At 44.5% G+C, this 22,850-nt stretch overlaps 1 protein-coding gene and 2 long non-coding RNA genes across 4 annotated transcripts; 2 read left to right on the forward strand and 1 right to left on the reverse strand.

The window, feature by feature from the left end:
• Positions 1-1,639: 1,639 nt before the first annotated feature.
• Positions 1,640-3,448, forward strand: LOC116356533 (uncharacterized). Its single transcript, XR_004204935.1, has 2 exons — positions 1,640-2,451; positions 2,540-3,448. It is a non-coding gene; the product is annotated as an uncharacterized LOC116356533 (long non-coding RNA).
• Positions 3,449-6,318: 2,870 nt separating this feature from the next.
• Positions 6,319-8,952, forward strand: LOC116356534 (uncharacterized). The gene is made up of 2 exons (XR_004204936.1): positions 6,319-6,492; positions 6,754-8,952. It is a non-coding gene; the product is annotated as an uncharacterized LOC116356534 (long non-coding RNA).
• An 8,972-nt stretch (positions 8,953-17,924) lies between these two features.
• Positions 17,925-22,203, reverse strand: spp1 (secreted phosphoprotein 1). 2 transcript variants are annotated; one of them, XM_020458377.2, is made up of 7 exons: positions 22,075-22,201; positions 20,585-20,698; positions 19,977-20,039; positions 19,799-19,852; positions 19,321-19,422; positions 18,804-19,109; positions 17,925-18,688 (listed from the first exon to the last, which is right to left on the reverse strand). In XM_020458377.2, exons 2-7 carry the CDS (start codon positions 20,681-20,683, stop codon positions 18,248-18,250), a joined length of 1,065 nt encoding a protein of 354 aa, XP_020313966.1. In that variant the 5' UTR covers positions 20,684-20,698; positions 22,075-22,201; the 3' UTR covers positions 17,925-18,247. The 2 variants fall into 2 exon arrangements, with proteins under 2 accessions (XP_020313966.1, XP_031658078.1); XM_031802218.1 differs by lacking the exon at positions 19,799-19,852 and having other exon boundaries at positions 22,075-22,203.
• Between the last annotated feature and the right edge of the window lie 647 nt (positions 22,204-22,850).

Consider the following 22,850-nt stretch of genomic DNA (forward strand, 5'->3'; position numbering starts at 1 on the left):
TCAAGAGCATGGTTGCATCACTGACTGGTATGGAAACTGCTCGGCCTCCGACCGCAAGGCAATACAGAGGGTAGTGCGTACGGCCCAGTACATCACTGGTGCCAAGCTTCCTGGCATCCAGGCCCCTCTTTACCAGGCAGTGTCAGAGGAAGACCATAGAAATTGCCAAAGACTCCAGCCACCCTAGTCATAGACTGTTCTCTCTGCTACCACACGGCAAGCGGTACTGGAGTGCCAAGTCTAGGTCCAAAAGACTTCTTAACAGCTTCTAATCCCAAGCTATAAGACTTCTGAACAGCTAATCAAATGGCTACCAGGACTTTTTGCATCTCTGTTTATTATCTATGCATAGTCACTTTACTTCTACCTACATGTACTGTACAGACAATGCCTTCGGAAAGTATTCAGACTCCTTCACATTCACCACATTTTGTTATGTTACAGCCTTACTATAAAAATCCTTGTATACTACACACAATACCCCATAATGACAAAGAGAAAACAGATTTGTTTTAAATTTTTTGTTTTAAATGTATTTAAAAAAAAACCGGATACCTTATTTCCAAAAGTATTCAGACACTTTCAGGTGCATCCTGTTTCCATTGATCATTCCTGAGATGTTTTTACAACTTGATTGGAGTCCACCTGTTGTAAATTCAATTGATTGAACATGATTTGGAAAGGCACACAACTGTCTTTATAAGGTCTCACAGTTGACAGTGCATGTCAGAGAAAAGCCCAAACCATGAGGTTGAAGGAATTTTCTGTAGAGCTCAGAGATAGGATTGTGTCAAGGCACCAAAAGAATTGAAGGTCCCCAAGAACACAGTGGCCTCCAACATTCTTAAATGGAAGAAGTTTGGAACCACCAAGAGTCTTCCTAGAGCTGGCCGTCTGGCCAAACTGAGTGATCGGTGGGGAAGAGTCTTGGTCAGGGAGGTGATCAAGATCCGGATGGTGACTCTGACAGAGCTCTAGAGTTCCTCTGTGGAGATAGGAGAAACTTTCAGAAGGACAACCATCTCTGCAGCACTCCACCAATCAGGCCTTTATGGTAGAGTGGCCAGATGGAAGCCACTCCTCAGTAAAAGGCACATGACAGCCCACTTGGAGTTTGCCAAAAGGCACCTAAAGACTCTCAGACCATGAGAAATAAGATTCTCTTGGCTGATGAAACCAAGATTGAACTCTTTGGCCTGAATGTCAAGCGTCACGTCTGGCGGAAACCTGGCACCATCCCTACGGTGAAGCGTGGTGGCAGCATCATGCTGTGGGGATGTTTTTCAGCAGACTGGGAGACTAGTCAAGATGAAAGCAAAGATGAACGGAGCAAAGTACAGAAACCTTGATGCGCTCAGGGCCTCAGACTGGGGTGAAGGTTCACCTTCCAACACGACAACGACCCTGAATGTCCTTGAGTGGCCCAGCCAGAGCCTGGACATGAACCCGATCTAACATCTCTGGAGAGACCTGAAAATAGCTGTGCAGCAGCGCTCCCCAATCCAACCTGATAAAGGATCTGCAGAAAATAATAGGAGAATCTCCCCAAATACAGGTGTGCCCAGCATCATTAAGCGCACCTGGCATCACTCATTACTGGCACCTGTGATTCATCACGAGGCACACCAGGACTCCATTACCTCCCCTTTATCTGGCACTCCCTTAGGTTCATTCCCTAGTCAGTATTGTTTCTGTGTTCATGTCAAGACACTACTCCTATGTTGTATTGTTCCATGTTCCTTATTGTATTAACCTTACCACCTGCACCTGCTTCTCGACTCCCAGCGTCTACGTTATAGAAAACTGCCTCTACAAATGGAAGCAGCAGGAAATCAGAACATCTCCCAGTCGGTCGACGAGAATGGATACCTACTTCGTCAACACCACGACCCCGGATAAATATGACGGCACCCCATCTAAATGCCGTGGCTTCCTAGAGAGGAGGAGCTTTATTTGTATGAGGGGGTTAATGGCTGTCTTCGATCCTCCACCGGAGGGCAGAGCGGGACGTGAGTGCCTACTCCAACTTTGGCAGGAAGACTAGACGGCTGCCGAGTACACGCTCACCTTCCGGACAGTAGCAGCATCCAGTGCATGGAATGAGCCAGAGCTTCATACGCTATTCTGAAGAGGACTGTGCCAGCTGGCACTGTCCTGTCGAGATGACAACCTCTCCATGGACACACTCATCGCGATAACCTACTTCAGTAGCGTCGGTGCTCTCCTCACTTCCCCCCCTCCCCCAGTGAACACTTTGGATCAGATCCTGAACCCATGTAGGTAGGGGTCACACGCCTCTCCGTGGCGGAGCGACGCAGATGAAGACAGCTGGGGCTCTGTCTCTATTGAGGCGAAGGAGGGTACCAGCTCCAGCAGTGTCCAGTACGTCCCAACTCGGGATCCACGAGAGCAGAGGGATGATCACGTGATCTTCCACCTCCTATGGCAGGAGTGAGTATCCCCTCTTCATCACTTTCCGCCAAACCCTTTTTGGTGTCGATCACACTAGTTGACTGTCCCTCGTGTATTGTTTCTACAGCGTTAGTGTATTCCGGTGTCGCGGGGAACTTCATTGACCAGACCCTTGCCTCCTCTCTTAACATCACCTCATCCCGCTCTCCTCTCCTTTCCCAGTTCAAGCCCTCGATAATCGGTCACTAGGTTCTGGGACCATCACGCACATCACCAAACCACTCACCATCACTGTGGAGTCCATCCATCAGGAGAACACTGCCTTCATCACCAGCTCACAAGATCATCCTCTGCCTTCCTTGGCTTCAATTGCCATAACCCCACCATCTCATGGTCGAGGATGTGGTTCCACGTTGGTTGAGAGTCCCGTGGTTGCCCTTTAGCCCAACATCCTGGAGGTATACCAGGATCTGCGGGAAGTATTTTCCAAAACCTGCGCCACCTGTCTCCCTCCTCATCGCCCCGGGACTGTGCCATCGATCTGCTTGCAGGCTCTGCGTCCTCACATCTACCCTCTGTCGGTGGTTGAAACCAAGGACATGGAGGAACCACCCTGGATGCAACAGGTTGGGCAAGATTGAACTTGTTAGTCAATATTTCTGACGTTATAAAAGGAAATTGCTTAACAAACCATGATTCTTCATTACATAGATTCCCTAGATATTTCTATCTCCATTTTAGACTGCTACTGTCACGACTTCCGCCGAAGTTGGTGACTCTCCTTGTTCGGGCGGCGTTCGGAGGTCTTCCTCACCAGTTTTCTAGCTGCCACTGATCCACATTTCTTTTCCCATTTGTTATATCTTGATTGTACACACCTGGTTCCCATTACGTTATTATTATTTCCCTATTTAACCCTCTGGTTCTCATTATGTTTTGTGTGTGATTGTTCCTGTTTTGTGTTAGGGTTTGTTATCCCTACGTGAATTTATTGTACTGTTTATTTTTCCTGAGTAAAGTACGTTATTTTTACTCAGTTCTGTTTCCTGCGCTTGACTCCGTCCTCACCTATACACCACTGACGCTGACAGCTACCTTTTTGACAGCTCCTTGCATGAGATTATGGGAAGATTACAGCAGCTATGACTGGATTTAATTTACTTTTTGTCATTGTCATCAGTCTCAATATAGTACATTTTTGAAAATGGTTGACAGGGTACTGACAAGGAATGTCAGTTCAACGTCTAGTTTTGATTTACAATGGGTTGAGTTTTCAACTAACGTGAAATCAACCAAAAATGTCACTGTCATTGGATTTAGGTTAAATTGGGCGAGGGGGAAGCTAAATTCCTTTACGTTTTCAAATCCAATCAGTTTTCCACAGAAACAACGTTGATTCAACCAGTTTTTGCCCAGTAGGTTTACACTTCGACAGTAATTAACAATGAGTTGTTTCTAACAGGGAATTTCCATTAGACATGTAAACACATTATCCCTATTCTCTGACTCAGTGGCACCAAAATTCCCTAATTTGTCATCAACCTTGGTTCTGGGAAGAAACTTTCCTTAAGGATGATGATGATGATGATGATTGGTTCAGTGAAACACAGTCAGGGGGAATGTCCCAGGAAATGTATCTACTTTGTAGTGTTGATATCTGTTTTAGTTGGTGCTGTTTAGTTTACACTAGCTGGTTGATACTCAACTGTTTTTGTTGTGTTGTAAGATCTCTAAGGCAAGGTATCAAAATACACTGAGTATACAAAACATTAAGAACACCTGCTCTTTACACGACAGACTGACCAGGTGAATCCCTTATTGATGTCACCTGTTAAATCCACTTCAATCTGTCTAGATGAAGGGGAGGAGACGGGTTAAAGAAGGATTTTTAAACCTTGAGACTTGGATTGTGTATGTGTGCCATTCAGAGGCTGAATGTGCCTTTGAACCGGATATGTTAGTAGGTGCCAGACACACTAGTTTGAGTGTGTCAATAACTGCAATGCTGCTGGGTTTTTGACACTCAACAGTTTCCTGTGTGTATCAAGAATGGTCCACCACCCTAAGGACATACAGCCAACTTGACACAACTGTGGGAAGCATAGGCGTCAACATGGGTCAGCTTCTATGTGGTACGCTTTCGAAACCTTGTAGAGGTCCATGACCCAACGAATTGAGTCTGTTCTGAGGGCAAAAGCGGGTCCAACTCAATATTAGGATGTTGGTCCTAATGTTTTGTACACTCAGTGTATATCAGCATCATTTGAGTGTTTGATTTTGTGTGTGTAGTGAGAGGGTCTGAGGAGCCACCAAACATTATCTTCAATTTTAAAATGTATTTAACATCCACAGCATAACCCTGTATTATGTTTTCCTAGCCCCAACCCATATTGGATCAACCCAATGAGCAACTTTGGTTTTAGAAGTGGGGGGGACATAATTATTCTTATATTTTTTAATCCAGTCGGATAAACACTCCAAACAGCCTACCCGACAGGGGGGACAATTAACAATTTCCCAGTGAAAGTTGCGTCCCTGGCCACAACTACTACTAATTATATAAAAGGAAGGAAAATATCAAAATGTTCACCACCTTACCGGTTTTGTCACGTTCTGACCTTAGCTCTTTTGTTATGTCTTTGTTTTAGAATGGTCAGGGCGTGAGTTGGGTGGGCTGTCTATGCTCCTTTTTCTATGTTTTGGGATTTCTGTGTTTGGCCTGGTATGGTTCTCAATCAGAGGCAGCTGTCAATCATTGTCCCTGATTGAGAACCATACTTAGGTAGCCTGGTTTCACTTTTGAGTTGTGGGTGATTGTCTCCTGTGACTGTTTTGATTTTCGTTTGGGCATTCACGGTGTTATTTTGTATTTTTGTAGTGTTCAGTTTTTTATATTAAAATGGACACTTACCACGCTGCACATTGGTCCTCCGATCCTTCCTACTACTCCTCTTCGTCAGAGGAGGAAGACGAAAACCCTTACAGGTTTTGTGAATGCTGTTGTGATAAACACAACAAGAAGTGCAGGCCTCAGTAGCTCCATCTTTTACAATTATTTTCTGATAAAATCAAATAAAAAAAATAAAAAATATATATAGTTTACTCTGAGTAGAGGTCCTGTATGAAACCTACTTTGGAGGAGAACATAAAATGAACAGACATCCAAAGCTGGTGCTAATATAGCCAGTGTCAATGAGTAACATATTGTCACATACCAGGATCCAGGGAAATCTGTTGTTTTACAGGGTCAGCCATAGTAGTATGATGCCCCTGGAGAAAATTAGGATTTAGTGCCTTGCTCAAGGGCACATCAACAGAGGTTTTTCCTTATCGGCTCGGGGTAATTGAACCACCAACCTTTCAGTTACCAGCCCAATGCACTACCCGCTAGGCTACCTGCCGCAAGGCATGTCTACACATTTTGAATCATAAATTAGTTGGTTTCAGGGAATTTCCATGATATATTGTTGGCTAAGCTTGTGGTTTAAATGATTATCGTCACTAGTTTGAGCTAGTGAGGCTAGAACCTGACTAATCAAATAGTTCAAACTATGTCAAATAAAACCACAGTGTTGCTTCTGGCAAATATATAAATCCTTCTAGTGACAGATATCGTAGCAGCTTTTTTCATTTTCAGATGTTTCAACACAATGGATCTCTTCAACAAAGGAGGGGCTGCCTAGATGATTTACTATTTTGTTTACACTGGAGTTATTTCAGTTTTGGAGTTCAGAGAGGAACATTTTCAGTGATGAAATGGCAGATGGGTGTTACACACAGTTTGAAAGCCTATTCTACTGTAGTGGGAAATATCCGGCCAAGTCATCCTCCTGCAACATTCCAAGGATTAGATGGCTGCCCAACCCTTGGTTTACTCATTGACACTGGCTATATTAACTCCAGCTTTGGATGTCTGTCCATTTTATGTTCTCCTCCACAGTAGGCTCATACAGGACCTCTACTCAGAGTAAACTATATTTGATTTTAGATTTTTTTTTAATCAGAAAATAATTGTAAAAGATGGAGCTACTGAGGACTGCACTTCTTGTTGTGTTTATCACAACAGCATTCACAAAACCGGTAAGTGGGTGAACATTTTGATATTTTCCTTCCTTTTCCATAATTAGTAGTAGTTGTGGCCAGAGGCGCAACTTTCACTGGGAAATTGCTAATTTTCCCCCCTGTCGGGTAGGCTGTTTGGAGTGTTTATCCGACTGGATTAAAAAAGAAAAAAAAGAATTATGTCCCCCCCACTTCTAAAACCAAAGTTGCTTCCCTGGTAGTGGCTATTGTTACAGTATTTTTCAGGTGCTGTTGTCTTGTGTTTTGTTCACTCCACAGTTTGGCAGGTCTGGACACCATAATGGCCATAAAGCATTAAATCCATTGGAATGGTTGAAATGGTACGAGCGGGGTCACTCTTCTGAGGATGTCTTCAGACACAGCAAGGGAAGAGGCTCGGGATCACCAAAGGCCTTTGATTCTTCAGTATCAATGGAGTCTTCCTCAGAATCTTCAGAATCCAACCAGTCCTCAGAATCTGATGCATCAAGTTCAGAGGAGATCTTCCCTGAGAGGACAACACCTGGACCAATTGCTCCAACCACAGTGAACCCACCCACTGCTGCCATGTCAACTATCCCACCGGTGATAGAAATGTCCACAAATGGTCCAGTCATCAATGAAACGACACCTTTACCAGGGAACGTTACTGCATGTGTCACTGAGGACATTCTAACTCCAGCTCCGCCAACTCCCGCTCCAGCAACTCCCCCTCCAGTCACAGAGAGTAGAGGAGACCGTCTTTAAATGTTTATAAATACTAGTCAGAATTCAAGCTACATTTTTCCAGTTTATCATTATTTGTTATATGGAAAATGTACTTTAATGTATTTACAGCTTTGAATGGATTTATAGCTTTTGTTGTCGGCTTCAGAATAGTATTATAGTAATGAAAAACAAATAAGAATCTTGTATGGCATAAGAATATTTTTTTTATACAAAAATCTAATGAGTATCTGCTAAGATTTTGTATGTTTTGCCTTATGTCAGTAGTGTATTTGAATATGTCTTGACTTATATGACTACTATGACATACACAATTGTGGTGGATTTTCCACAACAGGGGTCTCTAACCTATTCCAGCATGAGTGCATTCTTTTAACTTTCAAATAGGCACATTCTTCTCTTTTCCTTCATCCTTGCAAGTCTTCCCTAGGTCCTTGCTGTACAACATGTTTTCTCTCAATATACTTGGTAAAATGATGGTTAATAAACAACTCTAAGGGGGCCCCCCTAAAATGCTATTTGGTATTTTCCTGAATTCTGTTTTCTCTATTAGTTTTTTCCTGGTTTGAGATTTCTTAAAAAAACATGTACTCTCACTATTACAATTACTTATAGAGAAACAACGAATGTGTAGCGATTCTCATCCTCGTCTGTGGATGTTCTGAGTCCATACCAATTCTTAAATCACAACAGAAGATCATTTTTTAGTACAAAAAAAAAAAAAATACATTAAATGTTTTTTTTGGGGGGTTGTATAATTCCCCTATAAATGCGCAACTAGCAAGAGATGAATGTGTTGAGTTGGGATATTGGGAGACCAAGAAAAGAACGGGCCTAAGGTACTCTGGGCAGAGGAACATTTTGAGCCAGGCTACTCTCACGAGATCATAGACATACGGTTCTTTTTACAGGTCAGTTAATCAATAAATATTAAACCAGGAGACGATTTAACTTTGCTATCAGGGTTTCCCAGTTAGCGAGGGGAATGGCGTGACTTGAGAGGGCAAGAACGAGATGCATGTTAGGGGAAGTACAATATTATCATAAGGAGACGTATACTTCGAATACATAGGAGGAATGGAGGGAAAAAGAGAGGCAGAGGAGGTCGTAGAGGGTGAGATTGAATCGGTTAAGAATGGTGGATAAAAGGGAGCTGGTTTGTTAAAGAAGAATGGTAGAAAGTGTTAGCAGAGTGAGCTGTACGCCGGATCGAAGACAAGGAGGAGAAATGGAAGTGAGGGCGAATTATCGGAGGTGTAGGAGTGGTGAAGTTCTTGGAGCCCGAGGCTTGTACCGAGGGTCAGGATAAAGATGAGTCTGTGACGGTAGGAGTGACATTTTTTTAAAAAGTGGACCCTTGCCTTTTGGCTGATCCATTTGTGGTTTCAGGGTGGGTGAAAACAGAGTTGGGTGCTGTAGAATCGGTGAAGGTGTCACGACTTGTTCGGCGGTGTTCGGTGGTCACCGGTCTTCTAGACATTGCCGCTTCATTTTCATCATTCCATTTGTTTTGACTTGTTTGCTTCACACCTGGTTTGCATTCCCTAATCACACTGCATGTATTTATTCCTCTGTTCCCCTCCATGTCTTTGTGTGAAATTGTTTTGTGTTACGTGGTTTTTAAAGTATAGCTGGTTTGTTCCGTGTATGTTGTTCACGTAGATGGTTTGTTTGTTTAAAACTATATATCAGGTTGTGATTTCTCGCGCTGTACACTCTGCCTGCCAAATAAAGTGTGTGCTTGTTTCACAACTCTCTGCTCTCCTGCACATGACTTCTTCACCAGCAGCTCCCAGCCTTAACAGAAGGTAACCAGAAGTGGTCTTGTGATAATTGTTTGTGTTTCTGCTGGTCACAGGGAGCAGACAGGCACTCCACTTCAAATGAATGGGGACAAGAGATGTGAACTGTTTTGCTCTCAAGAAAAGGGCGCCATTGAAAGGAATGATTGTTTTAGACCCCATCATAGCACTGAGACTGCACTTGTGAAGGTGGTAAATTACCTTTTAATGGCGTCAGACGGAGGCTCTGCATCTGTTCTCGTGCTCCTAGACCTTAGTGCTGCTTTTGATACCATCGATCACCACATTCTTTTGGAGAGATTGGAAACACAAATTGGTCTACACGGACAAGTTCTGGCCTGGTTTAGATCTTATCTGTCGGAAAGATATCAGTTTGTCTCTGTGGATGGTTTGTCCTCTGACAAATCAAAAGTAAATGTCGGTGTTCCTCAAGGTTCCGTTTTAGGACCACTATTGTTTTCACTATATATTTTACCTCTTGGTGATACATGTATTACATAAAGATGGCAAGATGCAGTAGATGATAGAGTACAGTATATACATATACATATGAGATGAGTAATGTAGGGTATGTAAACATTATATTAAGTGGCATTGTTTAAAGCGGCTAGTGATAAAAAAAATTCCATCAATTTCCATTATTAAAATGAGCTGGAGTTGAGTCAGAATGTTGACAGCAGCCACTGTTAGTGGTGGCTGTTTAACAGTCTGATGGCCTTGAGATAGAAGCTGTTTTTCAGTCTCTCGGTCCCTGCATTGATGCACCTGTACTGACCTCGCCTTCTGGATGATAGCAGGGTGAACAGGCAGTGGCTCGGGCAGGGGCCCTCACCTCCTCCCTGTAGGCCGTGTCGCCTTTGTTGGTAATCAAGCCTACCACTGTAGGCTGCAAACTTGATGACGGAGGTGAGTGCTACGGGGCGGTAGTCGTTTATCTCAGTTACCTTAGCTTTCTTGGGAACAGGAACAATGGTGTCCCTCTTGAAGCATGTGGGAACGGCAGACTGGGATAGGGATTGATTGAATATGTCCATAAACAACTCTAATTTGTCTCTATACTGAAGCTTAGCTTGTTTGATTGCCTTGCGGACGGAATAGCTACACTGTTTGTATTCGGTCATGTTTCCAGTCATCTTCCCCTGGTTAAAAGCAGTGGTTTGCGCTTTCAGTTTCGAGCGAATGTTGCCATCAATCCACGGTTTCTGGTTTGGGAATGTTTTAATAGTTGCTGTGGGTACGACATCGCAGATGCACTTTCTAATGAACTCGCTCATCAGCGTATTCGTCAATGTTGTTGTTGGACGCAATGCGGAACATATCCCAATCCACGTGATCAAAGCAGTCTTGAAGCGTGGAATCAGATTGGTCAGACCAGCGTTGAACAGACCTGAGCACGGGAGCTTCTTGTTTTAGTTTCTGTCTGTAGGCTGGAAGCAACAAAATGGAGCCGTGGTCAGCTTTTCCGAAAGGAGGGCGGGGGAGGGCCTTATATGTGTTGCGGAAGTTAGAATAACAATGATCCAGGGCTTTTACCAGCCCTGGTTGCGCAATCGATATGCTGATAGATTTTAGGGAGTCTTGTTTTCAGATTAGCCTTGTTAAAATCCCCAACTACAATGAATGCAGCCTCAGGATATGTGGTTTCCAGTTTACAAAGTGTCAAATAAAGTTTGTTCAGGGCCATCGATGTGTCTGCTTGGGGGGGAATATATACGGCTGTGATTATAATCGAAGAGAATTCCCTTGGTAGATAATGCAGTCGACATTTAATTGTGAGGAATTCTAAGTCAGGTGAACAGAAGGACTTGAGTTCCTGTATGTTGTTATGATCACACCACGTCTCGTTAATCATAAGGCATACCCCCTCGCCCCTCTTCTTACCAGAAAAATGCTTGTTTCTGTCTGCGCGATACGTGAAGGAACCAGCTGGCTGCACCGACTCCGTTAGTGTATCTCGAGTGAGCCATGGTTCTCGTGAAGCAAAGAACGTTACAGTCTCTGGAGTGGAAGGCAAAACACCGGATCCGCTTCGGGAAAGTCATATTCCTGGTCGTAACGATGGTGAGTTGAAGTTGCTCTTATATTCAGTAGTTCCTCCCGACTGTATGTAATGAAACCTAATGAAACCATTGTAAGAAATAACACGTAAAAAAACTAAATACTGCATAGTTTCCTAGGAACGTGAAGCGAGGCGGCAATCTCTGTCGGTGCCGGAAATCGTAGGTACTAAGGCTTTAACCACACCGTTTTGTTACACTGGTGGTTGTACAGTCATCTCAAATAAAAGGACCTCGGCATTACTTTGGACCCTGATCTCTCTTTTGACGAACATATATTGTCACGTTCTGACCTTTATTTCCATTGTTTTGTCATTATTTAGTATGGTCAGGGCGTGAGTTGGGGTGGGCAGTCTATGTTTGTTTTTCTATGATTTTGGGATTTGTATGTTTCGGCCTAGTATGGTTCTCAATCAGAGGCAGGTGTCATTAGTTGTCTCTGATTGAGAATCATACTTAAGGTAGCCTGGGTTTCACTGTTTGTTTGTGGGTGATTGTCTATGTTAGTTGCTTGTGTCAGCAGAGGTCTCATTTATAGCTTCACGGTCGTTATTTGTTTATTGTTTTTGTATAGTTTGTATTCAGTGTTCAGTGCTTTCTTTTATTAAATATTCATCATGAACACATACCACGCCGCATTTTGGTCCTCCGATCCTTCTCGCCTCTCCTCTTCAGATGAAGAGGAGGACGCCCGTGACATATATCAAGACTGTCTCAAGGACAGCTTTTTTCCATCTACATCAGCATTTTTTAATAGGCAAGTCCAAAAAACGGTACAGGTACAATCACCAAAAAAACGCCCAAGACAATGGGAACTCACAGTTACTCATGGAAGGAGAAACAACGAATCTCCTCACCATAATAAACACACGTGAATAAACTGAGGAAAGCCTCCACAAGCAACATGAAAATAATCCCGCACAAACATAAGCGGGGAAATTTAGCTATAGAAACACAAAGGAATTAAAGCAAATGAAAACCAGGTGCAAGTAGGCCGGCAACCCGGACCGCCGAGCACCGCCTGAACAAGGAGAGGCACCACCTTCGGTGGAAGTCGTGACAGTTAGTGCTAAACACGGCTGCTAGAATCTTGGCTAGAACCACAAAATTTGACCATATTACTCCAGTGCTAGCCTCTATACACTGGCTTCCTGTTAAGGCAAGGGCTGATTTCAAGGTGTTACTGTTAACCTACAAAGCATTACATGGGCTTGCTCCTACCTATCTTTCCGATTTGGTCCTGCCATACCTACCTACACGTACGCTACGGTCACAAGACACAGGCCTCCTAACTGTCCCTAGAATCTCGAAGCAAACAGCTGGAGGCAGGGCTTTCTCCTATAGAGCTCCATTTTTATGGAATTGTCTGCCTAACAATGTGAGAGATGCAGACTCGGTCTCAACCTTTATGTCTTTATTGAAGACTCATCTCTTCAGTGAGTCCTGTGATTGAGTGTATTCTGGCCCAGTAGTGTGAAGGTGAACGGAAAGGCACTGGAGCAAGGAACCGCCCTTGCTGTCTGTGCTTGGCCAGTTCCCCTTTCTCCACTGGGATTCTCTGCTTCTAACCCTATTACAGGGGCTGAGTCACTGGCTTACTGGTGCTTTTCCATGCCGTCCCTAGGTGGGGTACGTCACTTGAGTGGGTTGAGTCACTGACGTGATCTTCCTGTCTGGGTTGGCGCACCCCCTTGGGTTGTGCCGTGGCGGAGATCTTTGTGGGCTATACTTGGTCTTGTCTCAGGATGGTAAGTTGGTGGTTGAAGATATCCCTCTAGTGGTGTGGGGACTGTGCTTTGGCAAAGTGGGTGGGGTTATATCCTGCCTGTTTGGTCCTGTCTGGGGGTATTGTCGGATGGTGCCACAGTGTCTCCCGACCCCTCCTGTCTCAACCTCCAGTATTTATGCTGCAGTAGTTTGTGTGTTGGGGGGCTAGGGTCAGTCTGTTATATATGGTGTATTTCTCCTGTCTTATCTGGTGTCCTGTGTGAATTTAAGTATTTTCTTTCTTTCTCTCTCTCAGAGGAGGACCTGAGCCCTAGGACCATGCCTCAGGACTACCTGGTCTGATGACTCCTTGCTGTCCCCAGTCCACCTGGCCGTGCTGCTGCTCCAGTTTCAACTGTTCTGCCTGCGGCTATGGAACCCTGACCTGTTCACCGGACATGCTACCTGTCCCAGACCTGCTGTTTTCAACTCTCTAGAGACAGCAGAAGCGGTAGAGATACTCTGAATGATCGCCTATGAAAAGTCAACTGACATTTACTCCTGGGGTGCTGACATGTTGCACCCTCGACAACCACTGTGATTATTATTATTTGACCCTGCTGGTCATCTATGAACATTTAAAAATATTGGCCATGTTCTGTTATATTCTCCACCCGGCACAGCCAGAAGAGGACTGGCCACCCCTCACAGCCTGGTTCCTCTCTAGGTTTCTTCCTAGGTTTTGGCATTTCTAGGGAGTTTTTCCTCGCCATCGTGCTTCTACACTTGCATTGCTTGCTGTTTGGGGTTATAGGCTTGGTTTCTGTACAGACTTTGAGATATCAGCTGATGTAAGAAGGGCTTTATAAATACATTTGATTTGAGTGATTGCTGGTCTAGCAGAACATGTGAAAGTTGACCAACTGAAGGGGGAGATTTACAGTGTTTGTGATGCTCGTCGGAGACAGGGTGGCGTGAGTGGTGGAACAGAAGAGTTGATGTCTGTTCTCTTGAGTTTTGATGTTGAGTGTTTGCCATATAAGTGATGTTAGGATATACTGTAAAAGTTATCAAATACAAGCATTTAGGGGCGAATACGTTAGGTTGTTACTGGTGTCAGGCTTAAGGGCACGTGGCAGCAGTGTGTTGGAGGGAGGTTCCTAGGTGTGAGAAGTGTGCCGAAGGGCATGAGACAAGGCAATGTGTATTGTGTTACGTTTGGCTTTTGAAGGCAATAGTGGCAAACCAGCAATGGGATAATGTCAAAGTGGCTTTGATTGTTTAGTAGCAGGGAGCTTTATGTTTATGACAGTTTGTGATGGAACACATAAAAAATGCATGTACTTTCAGAATTGATTGGTGAGATACTCATAGGTGGGTTGTAAGCTATTGCTAACTCACAATCTACTTGTTGGAGACCAGCTGTCCTACATAGATATGGTATGACATATTTGAGGCAAATACAGCGGTACACTTCAACTGTGAGAGACGGAATCTAAAACAAAAATCCAGAAAATCACATTGTATGATTTTTAAGTAATTAATTTGCATTTTATTGCATGACATAAGTATTTGATCACCTACCAACCAGTAAGAATTCCGGCTCTCATAGACCTGTTCATTTTTCTTTAAGAAGCCCTCCTGTTCTCCACTCATTACCTGTATTAACTGCACCTGTTTGAACTCGTTACCTATATAAGACACCTGTCCACACACTCAAACAGACTCCAACCTCTCCACAATGGCCAAGACCAGAGAGCTGTGTAAGAACATCAGGGCTAAATTGTAGACCTGCACAAGGCTGGGATGGGCTACAAGACAATAAGCAAGCAGCTTGGTGAGAAGGCAACAACTGTTGGCGCAATTATTAGAAAATGGAAGAAGTTCAAGATGACGGTCAATCACTCTCGGTCTGGGGCTCCATTCAAGATCTCACCTCGTGGGGCATCAATGATCCTGAGGAAGGTGAGGGATCAGCCCAGAACTACACGACAGGACCTAGTCAATGACCTGAAGAGAGCTGGGACCACAGTCTCAAAGAAAACAATTAGTAACACACTACGCCATCATGGATTAAAATCCTGCAGCACACGCAAGGTCCCCCTGCTCAAGCCAGCGCATGTCCAGGCCCGTCTGAAGTTTGCCAATGACCACCTGGATGATCCAGATGAGGAATGGGAGAAGATCATGTGGTCTGATGAGACAAAAATAGAGCTTTTTGGTCTAAACTCCACTCCCTGTGTTTGGAGGAAGAAGAAGGATGAGTACAATCCCAAGAACACCATCCCAACCGTGAAGCATGGAGGTGGAAACATCATTCTTTGGGGATGCTTTTCTGCAAAGGGGACAGGACGACTGCATTGAGGCGAGGATGGATGGGGCCATGTATCGCGAGATCTTGGTCAACAACCTCCTTCCCTCAGTAAGAGCATTGAAGATGGGTCGTGGCTGGGTCTTCCGGCATGACAACGACACGAAACACACAGCCAGGGCAACTAAGGAGTGGCTCCGTAAGAAGCATCTCAAGGTCCTGGAGTGGCCAAGCCAGTCTCCAGACCCGAACCCAATAGAAAATCTTTGGAGGGAGCTGAAAGTCTGTATTGCCCAGTGACAGCCCTGAAACCTGAAGGATCTGGAGAAGGTCTGAATGGAGGAGTGGGCCAAAATCCCTGCTGCAGTGTGTGCAAACCTGGTCAAGAACTACAGGAAACGTATGATCTCTGTAATTGCAAACAGAGGTTTCTGTACCAAATATTAAGTTCTGCTTTTCTGATGTATCAAATACTTATGTCATGCAATAAAATGCAAATGAATTACTTAAAAATCATACAATGTGATTTTCTGGATTTTCCGTCTCTCACAGTGTACCTATGATAAAGTGTACCTATGATAAAAATTACAGACCTCTACATGCTTTGTAAGTAGGAAAACCTGCAAAATCGACAGTGTATCAAATACTTGTTCTCCCCACTGTATATGAATTATGAGTAAAAGTGTTATGTTCTGACAATGTAATTTCTACAAAAGAAATGTTTTACTTTTTGGTTTCACAGTGTTTTTATTAGTCAACATACTAAACAACTTCTTTGCTCGCTTTGAGGACAACACAGTGCCACTGACATGGCCCACTACCAAAACCTGTGGGCTCTCCTTCACTGCAGCCAACCTGAGTAAAACATTTAAACGTGTTAACCCTCGCAAGGCTGCCGGCCCAAACGGCATCGCCCAGCCGCGTCCTCAGAGAATGCGCAGACTAGCTGGCTGGTGTGTTTACGGACATATTCAAACAATCCTTATCCCAGTCTGCTGTTCCCACATGCTTCAAGAGGGACACCATTGTTCCTGTTCCCAAGAAAGCTAAGGTAACTGAGCTAAATGACTATCGCCCCATAGCACTCACTTCCATCATCATGAAGTGCTTTGAGAGACTAGTCAAGGACCATATCACCTCCACCCTACCTGACACCCTAGACCCACTCCAATTTGCTTACCGCCCCAATAGGTCCACAGACGACGCAATCACAATCACACTGCACACTGCCCTAACCTATCTGGACAAGAGGAATAGCTATATAAGAATGCTGTTCATTGACAACAGCTCAGGATTTAACACCATAGTACCCTCCAAACTCGTCATTAAGCTCGAGACCCTGGGTTTCAACCCCGCCTTGTGCAACTGGGTCCTGGACTTCCTGACGGGCCACCCCCAGGTGGTGAGGGTAGGTAACAACATCTCCACCCGCTGATTCTCAACACTGGGTCCCCACAAGGGTGCGTTCTCAGCCCTCTCCTGTACTCTCTGTTCACCCATGACTGCGTGGCCATGCACGCCTCCAACTCAATCATCAAGTTTGCAGACGACACTACAGTGGTAGGCTTGATTACCAACAATGCCGAGACGGTCTACAGGGAGGTGGTGAGGGCCCTCGGAGTGTGGTGTCAGGAAAATAACCTCACACTCAATGTCAACAAAACACCTCTACAACATCAGCAGCGCCTCTTCAACCTCAGGAGGCTGAAAATGTTGGCTTGTCATCAAAAACACTCACAAACTTTTACAGATGAACAATTGAGAGTATCACCGCCTGGTACGGCAACTGCCCACAACCGTAAGGCTCTCCAGAGGGTAGTGAGGTCTGCACAACGCATCACCGGGGGCAAACTACCTGCCCTCCAGGACACCTACACCACCCGATGTCACAGGAAGGCCAAAAAGATCATCAAGGACAAACAACCACCTGATTCACTGCCTGTTCACCCCGCTATCATCCAGAAGGCAAGGTCAGTAAAGGTGCATCCAAGCGGGGACCGAGAGACTGAAAAACAACTTCTATCTCAAGGCCATCAAACTGTTAAACAGCCACCACTAACATTGAGTGGCTGCTGCCAACATACTGACTCATCTCTAGTCAGTTTAATAATGGACATTGATGTAATAAATGTATCACTAGCCACTTTAAACAGTGCCACTTTATATAATGTTTACATACCCTACATTACTCATCTCATATGTATATACTGTACTCTATACCATCTACTGCATCTTGCCTATGCCGTTCGGCCATCGCTCATTCATATATTTTTATGTACATATTCTTATTCATTCCTTTACACCTGTGTGTGTATAAGGTAGTTGTTGTGAAATTGTTAGGTTAGATTACTTGTTAGATATTACTGCACTGTCGGAACTAGAAGCACAAGCATTTCGCTACACTCGCATTAACATCTGCTAACTATGTGTATGTGATAAATCAAATTTGATGTGATTTGATTTGACGGTGGTGTTATCCATTCCACTCTCGTGTGGTTATCTGCTGTGCTACACTACTAAGAGTTCATAGCTTCTTATGAACTCTGTCTTCCTCCTGACTGAGGCAACAGCTCATCAGATGAGACATTCGGGTAAAGGAATGAGACGTTGACCGTGACAGGGCCTTTTGTTCATATTTCAGCTCAGAATGAACTGAATGATGGTGTGTGATGGAGTATGGTTTAGGAGGGCCCTCATATCATAAAGAATACTGTGTGTCTAGTCTCTTTCTCTGGTGAACACAACTGTGAATGCTGAGTCTGTAATTTAGCTCTTAATGTATGAGTCTCTGCATAGTACTATACACAGAGATCAATGGCTCAGTAGATACAACAAAGTATACAAATGTGAAATAACAGACCCACCATGTGTTTTATGAAAAAAAGGAAATTATTTAGAAACGATACATTATACATACAGTAAAAATGGGACAAACAACATGTAGTGTAAATAATTGTGCAATTGAAAAAATGGACTGTTCTGTATGTCCTGATGTGTTGGCTAGTATTGCTCTTATCAGGTATTATTGACGTACTGTATTAGACCTTAAGGGCCGTCTGTTTGTTATTCTCTCTGTTCTGACCTCCTAATGTAAGGTCATAGAGCACCGTCCTGGTCCTGGTAGCATTCTTCACTGTCGACAGCAGCAGGATGAGAGAGACAGGCCTTTACTAGGCAACTATGACAACGGGAGCGTCGGTATCTATGGTAGCCTCTGTGGCCGCCTCCTCAGCCGAGTTGCTGTCACTCTCCTGGCTCTCGTCGCTGTCTGCCGCCCCGGGCGTGGCTGTAGCCTCCTCACTGCTGTTGCTGCTGTCAGTCTCATCACTGGCGCTAGTGCTCTCGCTGGTGCCGTCGCTGCTAGCGCTACTGGTGCTCTCACTAGTCACATCACTGGCGCTAGCGCTGGCACTCTCTGCCTCTTCCTCCTCCAGGCTCTCAGCTCCTTGGCTTTCGGGGCTCTCAGAGGGACCGGTGTCCTGGCTGGATTCATCGACGTGCGCTAGGCGCAGGCTGGGCTCCTCGGCTGTGCCGCTGGAGACATCCAAACCCTGGCTCTCCACCTCGGGGGTGCTGGTGTCCTCTTCCATCAAATCATGCACCTGCAGGGCCTAGAGGATGGTGGTGATGGAAGGATGTTTAGAGACAATTCTTACAATTAAATGGAAGGAAATAATGCCTGTGAGTTTTAGATGGAGAATTATAACAGAGGAGAGACAAATGTACCTTGAACACGGTCAGCGTCTTCTCAATCTCGTTTCCGAGCCCGGTGTCATAGACGGACACCTTCTTGCCAGCATACATGCCCTCGTCCATCTTTCCATAATATTTGTATGGGGAGGGTCCCTTCTCGATGTTGTTGGTATCTACATAGATGGACTTCTTGTAGTCACCGGGGTAGCCCATGCTGTCCCCGCGTCCGTCGTCGTAGATGGGGGCCTCAGTGGGAGCCAGGGTGGGCTCAACAGTGGGCTCCGCGGTGGGAGGGGCAGCGGTGGTGTCTGCCTCCCCGGACTCTGACTCCTCTGTGTCCTGAAAACACATCACAACAACACCTTTATAAGATGTGAAGTTAAAATAAGAGCTTCGTGAAAGCTCCTGTCTGTCAAGGTTACCTAGACGTCTTCATTGAACTATAAACTACAGTCTGTGTGGTCCTTTAGACTTACTGGAGCCGTAACTACACGTGACAATGTGACTCAATATATCCTACATATGAATAGTTTTATACTTGGTGTATTACATCACTGTCTGTGCTGCCTGTGCTGTCCTTGCTTTCGTCACTGTCTGCACTGTCTGTCGATGATGTGCTGTCCACTGTTGGGTCTGATGTAGGATCAGCTCCCTGGAAAATAGAAAAACAGGACCCATCAGCATGTCATCAACAACATCCATCAAAAGTACAGATAGAGACAACTATATCAGGTGTAAGAGGGATTTAGCGTCTTATGCTATATTATAAACTGTGTGGTTCGAACCCTGAATGCTGATTGGCTGACAGCTGTGGTATATCAGACAGTATACCATGGGTATGACAAAACATTTATTTTTACTGCTCTAATTACGTTGGTAACCAGTTGATAATAGCAATAAGGCACCTCGGGTTTGTGGTATACGGCCAATATACCACGGCTAAGGGCTGTGTCCATGGTATATTGGCCATATACCACACCTCCTTGGGCCTTATTGCTTAATTATGGTACAACAGAATGATGTTTTACTTCTGTTTCATCTTCGTCGGAGCTCTCGTCTGATGCTGTACCAGCACCCACATTCTACAAGAAAACCGCAGCATTAAAAAGAGTCATATTTATTGCAGTTTTCCCTATAGGACAAAATTTCAATCCACATACATATTATAAAGTAATGTACCCTGAAAGAAGGTGAACATGCTCTTACCTGTACAGATGCAACCTGGGTGAGATCTACTAGGGCTTTCCGAAGCACCGGAGCTGGTTTAACCTGCCAACATGAATATTCATTTATTTATTCACAATTTGTACCCCCTTTTTCTCCCCAATTTCTCCCCTGTCTCATCGCTGCAACTCTCCAACGGGCTTGGGAGAGGCGAAGGTCGAGCCAAGCGTCCTCCGAAACATAACCCGCCAAACCGCGCTTCTTAATTAACACCCGTCCACTTAACCCAGAAGCCAGCTGCACCAACTGACCACCGAAGTCAGCCTGCAGGTGTCCGGCCTGCCACAAGGAGTCGCTAGAGTGTGATGAGCCAAGTAAAGCACCCCCCCTGCCAAACCCTCCCCTAATCCGGACGAAGCTGGGCCAATTGTGCACGGTCCCTATGGGACTCCCAGTTATGGCCAGTTGTGACACAGCCTGGGATTGAACCCGGGTCTGTAGAGACACCTCAAGCACTGCAACGCACCTTAGACCGCTGCACCACTCGGGAGGCCCATGAACATACATTTAAGTTGATACCAAGCACACGTCTGTCTGTCCGTTCGCATGTCTGTCAATGTATATTGTTCTCATATGAGAGGAACACTCACCACTTCCTCTGAGCTCTCTGAACTGCTGCTGGATGAGCGTTTCACCGGGCGACAGAGGACCGTTGCAAAGAGCAGGGCGAAAACAATTGCAGCCTTCATTGTCACAATGTGTATCTGAAACGAGAGAGAATCCAGCAAAATGATGTGAACTGAAGATACAAACTGTGTTGAAAGCTGTACAGTATGTTAGCTACATTTAACTCCCTTTTAAACTGAAAATGTGATCCATTCTTTTCAATTACAGCAGAAATGCCTGGATGGGAGGCAGTTAGACTGCAAATTGCCTGTGAAGTCCTGCTTTGTAATGGTTAAACCATTAAAGACTTGATTAGTATACAGGGAGAATTAACCATGGGCCATGATGAGTCTCCACCATGGCTAAGTGGAGGAACTCTGGCGGAAGTGCACTCATTTTAAAGTCAGTCCCTAACCGTTGGCAGACAACGTGGGCTTCGCTCCCAGCTAATGACATCCAGGCTAGCCTAGCTATCCTACCCCCATGCATGAACGTCTCCCTTGTTTTCCAGCTGAGCTACTCTCAGCTAGAACAACATTACATCAAGTAGGCAGTGTTTTAGCTATACCTATAATGATCTCTGCATAGTGTATAATTCCCTAAGTTAAAAGTGGAAGTCTGGAAGACCACAGTCGGTCCAGGGAGGCGGGGAACATGATGAACGCCCCTCAGCTTTATTTTGGAAGCCAACTCTACTTTGTCATTTGATCTTTGGGTTCCAGAATGAAGAGCCCTTAAATTTGTGGTGTCGACAGATGGAAGTGTGACGGAGGCGAGAGATACTACTAGGGATGCCCAGAGGATGTTGGGTGTAGATGAGATCTGACTTCAGAAGTAACTAATCCAGCCTTTCAGTTTTGCTGCTATTATTATTTGTTCTCACAGCAGCACTTAAATGCTGTGGTTTAGTCTTGGAACATAGGAGTCAACTAGTTGACAATAAATTAGCTGTGGGTTTTAGAGCTGAGCCCAGAGCTTCCTCTTCCTGCTGTCACGTTCATCATTCCAACACTATAAAACCCAGTTTATGATTGAGCTGACTCTATCAGGTTACCAGAAATATTTATTATTACAACCGATCACCAAGCTCTCTTTCCTGGTAAATTATGAATTTGCCACTAAACATAATGCATTTATTCTCATTTACATAAAAAGCCCCAAATGTACAAAGCATTTAGGCATTGAAAGGGTATTATTTTACTATCTAAGTGTTGAAATTAACTAGCTTTTTCAATCTTTGCACAAAATGTAAAATTCCCCACGATTTTCTTTGAGCTTTTTACGGGAGAGGATTATGCATGTAGAAGGGCTAAACTTTAATTTCTTAATGTGCACAAAGCACATGCATGACATGTCAATGTCAGTATTTACTCTGCTATATTGTCTATGTGATACCTCCTTCAGTTTCCCAAAAGAATCAATAACATCTATGCACCTGAGCACCAATATCAGTGATAAGCCATGTTGTTTTTACCTGGATGTGTTCGTCAAAGAATCCACAGGATAGCACTAGTCAGTCAGGATGAGTGGAGAGCTGCTCAGTATTCTCTTGGATGCCAGAGGAGGAACAGCACAGTTCAGTTTGGATGTGGATGGATGCTGCTGAACGGAGGCTGCTGGTTGGCTTATAAACCCAGCTGCCTCCAGCTCCAGCCAATGGAAGCAGGGCTTGTGCCTTGTGATGTCATGAGGTTTACCACTTCTGTCCCACCTATCCTCTCCCACTCTTCCTGTGGTTAGTGTGGCCACTCAATGCAAACATTCACCAATCGACAAGGCAGAGGAAGAAAAAAAAACACATATCCTGTATTGTTACAGAAATAAACTGAGGACACAAGCCCTGTGAAATTGAGATCAAATACATGACAGTGCTTACAGTCACATGACGTTAGAAAACACTAAATGTGGAGATACTGGCTTTATTACTAGTTAAGGATGTTTCAGCATCTGAACCAGGGTTGAAGTACAAAAACATTCACGTGGGTCTGTAAGGTAATACACACTAACATCACTTCGTCCTTAAGCCACGGTCAAAGAAGGGCCAAAGTCAAAGTGGAGGTGGAAGTGTTAAGTGAATCAATACATTCATGTACATTTAACTATATAGAGAGGACATATTTTCCCATCTCCATTGGCCTCAATGCAAGACATCATTAGCCAGCGTTAACATCACAATTCTACACCCCACTCAGCATGTTTCTTGGGAAGATAAGTTTGGACTCATTTTGACCCTCAGTCTTCTTTTTACTG

Source organism: Oncorhynchus kisutch, linkage group LG23, assembly GCF_002021735.2.
Source record: "Oncorhynchus kisutch isolate 150728-3 linkage group LG23, Okis_V2, whole genome shotgun sequence".
NCBI classification, from domain to species: Eukaryota; Metazoa; Chordata; class Actinopteri; order Salmoniformes; family Salmonidae; genus Oncorhynchus; species Oncorhynchus kisutch.

Coding starts and splice junctions, on each gene's coding strand:
- spp1 (XM_020458377.2), bottom strand. CDS start 20,683: ATGAAGGCTGCAATTGTTTTCGCCCTGCTCTTTGCAACGGTCCTCTGT. Junction 19,853..19,976: donor CCCAGGTTGCATCTGTACAG/GTAAGAGCATGT, acceptor GTTTTCTTGTAG/AATGTGGGTGCTGGTACAGC. Junction 18,689..18,803: donor AGACGCTGACCGTGTTCAAG/GTACATTTGTCT, acceptor ACCATCCTCTAG/GCCCTGCAGGTGCATGATTT.